Source organism: Lactuca sativa, chromosome 6 (genome assembly GCF_002870075.4).
Source record: "Lactuca sativa cultivar Salinas chromosome 6, Lsat_Salinas_v11, whole genome shotgun sequence".
Lineage (NCBI taxonomy): Eukaryota > Viridiplantae > Streptophyta > Magnoliopsida > Asterales > Asteraceae > Lactuca > Lactuca sativa.
Window position 1 is genome coordinate 117,568,497 of NC_056628.2, and position 8,456 is coordinate 117,576,952.

Sequence of the window (8,456 nt, forward strand, 5' to 3'; positions counted from 1 at the left end):
CCATCCAAACGAACACCCCTAAACAAAATGGTAAATTATTAACTTTTGGACATATTTGCCCTTCATGTCTTTTCTTGGATAAAAATGAGATTTCATGAAATGTCTTAAAAAGTCGCAAATGTTTATGTATGTATGAAAGGATATAATTCATATTAACTCTTTGTGGCGTGGAACCCATTTTGAGTGAGATTTTTATAGGCTGCTAACTAAAAAGACATGATAATTAATTCATAATAAACAAGTTTTTATATAGTCTTATCGTTATCATGTTATAAAATGTTATTATATAAGAAATGCCAACAAATCGTAATCAATATGAAAACACCGGCAAAATTAGATCATTAGATGCTAACAAACACCGGCAAAATTAGGAAGTGCTTTAAAAGTAGAGAGGGTGATGTTGAAGATGAATACAACTAGACATAAAGAATGTTTTTCATATCTTTAAAAGACATTGTAAAATTAATTTAATTATGTTGTTATTTTTAAGGTCTTTTCAAAGTGATTTCACCCTATCGCGTGAGTTATACGGGTTATAATAATAATAATCCCCTAAATAGTTTCCAAATCTTTAGATATAGAATTGTAAAGTTTCTGATTCGCCCGGTTTGCTACGATCACACTCTCCCCTCTTCTCGACGATGGTGGCTTCAGCCGTAAAAGAAACGCTCGGAGACCTAAACAAGGATTCTTTCGTCACCCTTCTCACCAAACTCATAGGGGAATCTAAATATGTTCAAAACAATCCGCCGGACCTCATCCCGGAGGAGGATAGAATCGTCCACCATGTTCGTGAAGCCCTCCTCCCGCACAGCACCGCCACCGGTGGCGGCCCACTCATCCTCAACCATGTCACGTATAAACCCAATAGAGGGAATCTCATAGTGGAGTACCCTGGAGCTGAACCCGGAAAGATCGTTTCTTTTGTTGGAATGCACATGGATGTCGTCACTGCTAATCCTTCTGAATGGGTTTGTATTATCTCCTTATAAAATCTCATATCAATGTTAACTATGTTTCAATTTTAATGGAATCAGCATATGTTAACTGATGGGTTTGTGTGAAACCTGTATCAACTAGGGTTCTTCAGGCTAAAATGGCGAATCATGAAATAATCAATAATTTCTGAAATTGTACAGGATTTTGATCCATTTTCAATGAGCATTGATGGAGACAAGCTTCGAGGGCGTGGGACAACGGATTGTTTGGGACATGTTGCCCTTGTAACCGAGCTCATGAAGAAGCTCGGGCAGACAAAGCCAAAACTTAAATCCAGTGTGGTTGCTGTTTTCATAGCCAGTGAAGAGAACTCTTCCATTCCAGGAGTTGGTGTTGATGCACTTGTTAAAGATGGACTTCTTGATAAGCTAAAAAATGGACCTCTGTAAGTCCCCCTTTTTTTATTATTTCTTTCCAAATCATGTAGGCCCTTTTTGTTATGACACAGCAGCTGTATAAAAACTACCAGAATGCCCTTCTCATCTTCGTCAATAAAAATAGCCCTAGAAAGTTGGTCAAATTCCAATGAACAATGATATAGATTCTTAAATGTTTTATGTAAATAATATTCGTTGTAAATAATGATAAAATCTAAATCAGATAGTTTTTTTTTCTTTTTGTTGAAGGTTTTGGATTGACACGGCTGATAAGCAACCTTGCATTGGTACGGGTGGTATGATACCATGGAAGCTTCATGTTACAGGGAAGCTTTTTCATAGTGGTCTAGCACACAAGGTGTCTTGAATAAAAAAAGTTGCTTTTGGTTTTTGTTATTGTTATAAATTTATTTGATCAACATAAATAAAGATACTTAAAGGGCGTATGGTTCATTTCATGGCATGTTTGGTTGACTAATGGATGGAATTCCAGATTCCATCCCATGACGTGTTTGTTTGGTTGCCAAATGGACGGAATTGAATTCCATCGGAATCCTTTAGATTCCATCATTCATGGAGTTCATCTTTCAAGGAAGGAATTCAATTCCATTCATTCCCATGTTTGTTACTCAAAAGGCCAAACTACTTCCATTATATAATATTGAAATTGATCGAAAACATGCATGTATTTCTCTATTAAATAGTAAGAAATATTTGATTACAAACAAAAATTTTAAGTTATTCAATGTTTATTATTGAATGAATGAGTGTGTCTTATAAATAAATTGTATTCCATTTCTTTCAAATTCCAATTCCTTTGACAGATTTCATTTAAAAAAAAAACATTACGTGATCTATGATTAATTTCATTTACTCAATTACTTGGTAGGCTATAAATCCTTTTGAGCTAGCAATGGAGGCACTCAAAGAGATCCAAACAAGATTTTACAAAGATTTCCCTCCACATTCTAAAGAACAAGTTTATGGATTCGCAACACCTTCAACCATGAAACCAACTCAATGGACATGTAAGTTCTAAAAAACCCCTTTTGCATTATAACAACATTTTCAAACTACAATATTGTAATATGACAAAATAAAAGTATGAAGCTATAAATAAATATAATAAATAAACAATCATATAAAAGTATGTTGCTATTTATTACAGACCCCGGAGGTGGGATCAATCAAATTCCTGCTGATTGCACGATTTCAGGAGATGTGAGGTTGACCCCTTTTTACAAGTAAGTTTATTCGTCTTTTGATTTATTTTTTTGTTACTTATGGTCTCTTTTCTACTTTATATTTTCTTCTAGTTTAACATTGTGATACAATTTCAGTGTGCCAGATGTAATTAAGAAGCTAAAGGAATATGTAGAAGATTTAAATAAAAATATAGAGAAGATTGCTACAAGGGGACCTGTGTCAAAATACGTCTTACCAGATGAGAACCTTAGAGGGAGGTATGTCTTTCAATTTCCAAATTTGCCCTTATCTACTTTTTAAGCTATCGTGTCATTTACTCATACAATATTTTATCTAGACACCAATTAATGACGCTTTCCTTTTTCCCCCATTAAGTCCTTGACTTTTTGCTACAAATTGTCTTTGTCCATTTTTATTCCTTCCTTTTCTGAAATTAAGCTTTCATTTTCTTAAATATTTTTTTTAACATTATTTAAATAAATTTGTGTTAATTCCAGAATTGAGATTTCGTTTGATGAGGCATCATCAGGAGTTGCATGTAACCTCGAGTCTCGTGGCTTCCATGTGTTATGTGAAGCAACTAAAGATGCTGTTGGCCATGTGAAACCGTATTCCATAACTGGAACTTTGCCACTTATACGAGGATTACAAGTACAATTTCCACTTTTTATTTTCATTTTTCTTACTTCTCACTTTACAAATCTCTTTTTTTTTTTAATCATAAACAGGATGAAGGTTTTGATGTTCAAACTGCAGGCTATGGTATGTAATATGTTTTTGTTTATTTTACCAAACTTATAAAAAAAAAGGATTTAGGAAAACTTGTTTCTTTTTGTAGGTCCCACATAGGACAGTATAGGTTGTACTGTGTTTGGCATGCATTGGACTTGAAAATTTGAATTTTTTGTCCTACCCAAAAATGCGGATTTAGATTGGACAACTTATTTTTAATTTCTCATGTGTGCAAAAGATATAAATACCCACTTCATCCTTTTCACCGAAAATAGCCCTGGAAAACTTGTCCAGTCTAGTCCTGTGATCCTACCTAGTCCCATGGACCTATTGGTTTTGGGATGTTCTAGGGACTATTTTGGAATTCATAAATATGTTCAGGGTCTGTACCTGAAAATTTTGTTTTAATTCTTTTGATCATTTAAGGGGGGTACTTTGGGCATTTTACTAGTTCTCATAGGCCTCGTTTGGTTTGTGTTGGACTTGGACTTGGAATGGGGCCAGATTAAATGCAAGAAATAGTAACATACTTTCATTTATCATCTGCACAAAAGACGTAAATGCCCTTATCATCCTCATCATTGAAAATAACCCTAGAAAGGAAATGCAGTCGTATTGATCATTGAAATGTGGTAATCATGATTTATTTTTTTATTTTTTTTCAGGATTGATGTCTACTTACCATGCGAAAAATGAGTATTGCCTTCTTTCGGACATGTGTCAAGGGTACAAGGTGTTTACTGGTATAATTGCTCAGCTAGAGGAGTGATTTTGTCTTTTTAAACACCCTTTTACTTAGCAATTAGCGTTATGACATTCTCAAAATTTAAACTATAATCATGTCTAGTTTCGTTTGAACTGAGTATTTGCGATTTAAATACTAGAAACTTTGCGTTTATTAAGTTTGAAACCTCTCTAACTATACTTTGATTTGAAAAGGACAACAAAATCAAGGTGACCTCACTCCAAAAAGGAGTTAACCCAGGTTTCAACCTTAGGATGGCTTCTTGTTCTAAAATAAAAGACAACAAAATCAAGTTGACATTTTATACAAGGTTTGAAAATTGATTTTGTTTTTTATTAACATATATGCTATGGAACAAGTTTTATCTTAACTTGACAAACTTTTTAATGAGCCGAACACTTTTAGTTAGGACAGAGCATGGGATGATTTAGGTCGGTTTTATCAATTTTTGTTGGTTTTTCGGTTTTTGTTTCTTATTCCTACTTTTAATTATCTAGAAAATGTGTTGAGTAACTTAACCGAAGTGAATTTATGTTAGTTTGGTTTTTTATATGATTGGATCTAGGAAGAGGAATGGTGCATTTCATTTAAATGAAAAGGAATTTGTTTGTTTTGTTTATGAAATGGATTGGAGTTCCTTTTGTTTTGTTAATTCTCATTCATAGGCATCCCCAATAGTTTACATTTTTAAAAGTTTTTTCTTTAAATTAAATTAACTTTATTTTTTCTTTCTTTTTTTAAACATTTTATAAAGCCTCCTTATAATAACTACATCGGGTTTTATTTTTGAAAAATATAAAATATGATAAATTTCCATATAGATAGTTATAAGAGTTAAAAAAAAATTATAAAATAGTATCTGGTTATAATGTTTTATAACATTTGTATTTTTTAAATTTTGAAATTTTTGATAATTGCTTTTAAATGATATAACCTTTTATAAAATATATTCATATTCATTTTTATTTTGTTTATTTAATTAAAGAGACTAACTTATCAAGGAAAAAAATTAATATCTAGATAAACCTTAGGGCATATAAATGAAAGGTTATTAAATGTACAAACCAATAACAAACTCCAAAAGAAAATTTTGGAAAATTAAGATGTAGGAGTTTATTAAGATGTTGTTTGTTTTGAAAAAATAAAATATTTGTAGTTTTTTTTTTCACATCTTTAAAAGAAGATACGTACCAAAAGTTTGTTTGTTTTGAAAAAATAAAATATTTGTAGTTTTTTTTCACATCATCAAAAGAAGATATGTACCAAAAGTTTGCCGTCTATATAAAATAAATTGTTTGTTTGTAAAGTCAAGGTTGCATAAATGATATTAAACCACATCCTCATATGACACTAAACAAACATACCAGTAGTATATACATTCATTAACTACACCGATTTCTAGTTAATAGTAAAAGACGATGGCGGAGGTAGCGATGATGGTAGTGGTGGCGGCGAAGGTGATGGTGATGGTTGGGGCGGCGAAGGTGGTGGTGATGGTTGGGGCGGCGAAGGTGGTGAGGTGCATCATGTTCTTTTAACAAATAAAATCTATAATCCAAATAAATACTTAAACGAAGACATTAAAATATTAACAAACTTCTAGTAAAAAAAAAATACACGTAAATATTGATGACCTCTTTTATACCATAAGAACCAATTATGTTGGCTCCTTTTAAAGAGTTTTGTATTTAAATAATTTTAAAAGGTAAAATAAAAATATTAAAAAAAAATCTTAAAAACTATTTTTTAATCATTAGTATAATAATAATTTTTTACTAAATCTGTTTTTATAAGAGAGTGTTTTTTTTAGTAGATTGGGTTGTTCAGGAATGTGGTATTCGTCTGTTTTTTATTAAAAACAAGATTATTTGCACTAATAATGTGGGTATTTTCTAAATTTCAATGTTTTATAGTTAATGTTTATGCTCCTTGGGAGGAAGGCCAAAAAAAAAGGGAAAATGAAAATTTTAGGGTAATAAAGTGTTCTATAAGTACTCATTTGGTCCCTTATCTTTTTTTGTCTTTATTATACCACTGAACTTAATAATCCTGCTCACCAAAACCCTCGATACCGGTTGTTGTAGGTTACTGCTTATGTGGATATTACGTGGCATTATGTGTCATAAACTGGGCTTATTAATTGCAAAGTTGCAGTACTGCATCGTTCTTGCCCTAGATCGACATGGATGCTTCTTCTTATTCTTCTTCTATTTCTTCCAAACGAAAAGCTGAATTTCAACCTGAAAATCCTTGTTACTGTGGGTTACCATCTCGTGTACGAACTTCACGAACTAAAAACAATCCAGGAAAAAAATTTCAGATTGTGCCTTAACTCCATGGTAAAGCAAATGTTTTTTACTTTTCTTTTAATCTTCTTTCTTTAACCAATTTGTTACTTTTTTCAAGAATGAAGGACCAAAATGCAAGTTCTGGGAATGGTTGGAGCCTGAAACCCCTGAAAATGAAGTCAATTCTGGGAAGGACAAAAAAGAACTATGCAATTTAACCCTCAAAGTTTCTATATTGGAAAACAAGATCAACATATGTAAGATGAAGATGGAACAAGAAAATTTGGTTGTTAGACAAGAGTTTGAAAAACTCAAATGGAAGCTATTTACTCATAAAGTTGTGATGATTGTGTTGTTTCCGTTGTTTGTGTTTAAGAAGTAGTTAGTTTAGTTGTATTCAAAGACTAAATGTAATCCTTAATGTTGTAATTTGTTTGATGTATTAAGACTAAATCTTTTTGATTAATGATAGTTTGATGTTTTGAGTGGTTTCAATGAAGTATTAATGTGTTTAACAGGTTAGTGAATTGGACATGATGCAGGGGTAAAATGGTCCAGATTAAAGTTGGCAGTAATTAATTGTTAATGTCTTGATGTGATCTAAGGGTAAAATGGTCCAGATTAACCACATTGGATACATCAAACATTTCTTAATGTATTAAGACTAAATCTTGGCAATAATCAATTGTTAATGTCTTGATGTGATCCAAGGGTAAAATGGTCCAGATTAAATTTGGCAATAATCAATTGTTAATGTCTTGATGTGATCCAAGAGTAAAATGGTCCAGATTAAATTTGGCAGTAATCAATTGTTAATGTGTTGATGTGATCCAAGGGTAAAATGGTCCAGATTAACAACAACAACAACATCAAACATTGCTTAATGTATTAATACTAAATCTACTTGATTTATGATAGATAATATAAGATTAAACAATCTATATGCAAATAACCATACACCAAAGCATATAGATAAAAGACAAAGTTGTAATATTCCATCAGCATGTGCACTATTACAAAAGTTGTGCCCACAATTGTCCTAATATGTCAAAAGATGTGCCATGTGCCATGATTATTAAAGTTTTCCCAATTACATAATTACAAGACTAAAAGTTTGTCTTTCCAAAAAAATTTAAACATAAAATCATTCCAACACCATTAGGTTGTGTCCAGTGCTTCCTTCTTTCTTCAAAACCTTCCTCCTCAACCCTATCTTGGTAATTCTTTCTGAGTATTTTCGTATCCTTTGCCTAGTTGCAACTGGTTGAGCAGGGACATCAACATTTGGATGTGGATCATCTACTTGAACTAGTTCAACATGTGGAGCTGGATCATCAACTGGTTCAACATGTGGAGCTGGTACTTGAACTGGATCCACTGGATCTACTTGAATCGAATCCACTTGAACTGGTTCCACTTTACCTGCTATACAAATATGTAGTTAATGAGTTGGATGTTCCATTTAAATTATATTGTTTTAATAGCATACCTTTCTCTTTTTTACATTTTTTAGGTTTCTTGTTTTTCGCCCTTGAAGTGGATGCTACATCTGCTGGTCTAGTAGGACATGTTGATCTATTGTGGCCCCCTTCTCTACAAATAGTGCATCTATTAACTGCACCTATTTTTGAGATAGTATGCCTTGTTTTCCCCTTGTTTTCCATCTCAGATTGATCATTTTTCTTTTTAAGGGTTGGCCTTCCTGGTAACCTTCTTTTTTGAGGAGGCAATGGCTTAATGTAGGGAGCTTCAGGCCACATCGAACTACCATTAAGTGGGTTAATGGTATGGTTGTAACAAGTCAAGAACATGGTTGTATGGAACCATGGTGCAACATAATCCTCTGCATTCCCGTTGAGGTATGAAATGGCTGCCACTGCATGCACACATGGGATACCTGATACTTGCCAAGATCTACATCCACATGTGTTGTTGTTAAGATCCACAGCATATCCATCATTTCCAATCCTAACCTCATATTTTTGTACCCCAGAAGGTATAACTCCCCAAAATCTGTCCACAAAAATAACAAGTTCTATTAATCTACTAGATGACATAATAATATTTATAAAATACAACTTATATCATACCTTTGTTGTTTCTTTAACT

The 8,456-nt window shown here is 32.5% G+C and overlaps 2 protein-coding genes across 2 annotated transcripts; both read left to right on the forward strand.

The window, feature by feature from the left end:
* The first annotated feature begins 500 nt into the window (after positions 1-500).
* Positions 501-4,216, forward strand: LOC111907532 (acetylornithine deacetylase). Its single transcript, XM_023903332.3, has 9 exons — positions 501-971; positions 1,140-1,384; positions 1,626-1,734; positions 2,266-2,404; positions 2,545-2,620; positions 2,717-2,839; positions 3,080-3,233; positions 3,311-3,344; positions 3,980-4,216. The coding sequence occupies exons 1-9, from the start codon at positions 642-644 to the stop codon at positions 4,081-4,083; spliced, it is 1,314 nt and encodes a 437-aa protein (XP_023759100.1). The 5' UTR covers positions 501-641; the 3' UTR covers positions 4,084-4,216.
* Positions 4,217-5,048: 832 nt separating this feature from the next.
* Positions 5,049-6,856, forward strand: LOC111907527 (uncharacterized). The gene is made up of 2 exons (XM_042895584.2): positions 5,049-6,398; positions 6,466-6,856. Exons 1-2 carry the CDS (start codon positions 6,246-6,248, stop codon positions 6,727-6,729), a joined length of 417 nt encoding a protein of 138 aa, XP_042751518.1. The 5' UTR covers positions 5,049-6,245; the 3' UTR covers positions 6,730-6,856.
* The last annotated feature ends 1,600 nt before the right edge of the window (positions 6,857-8,456 follow it).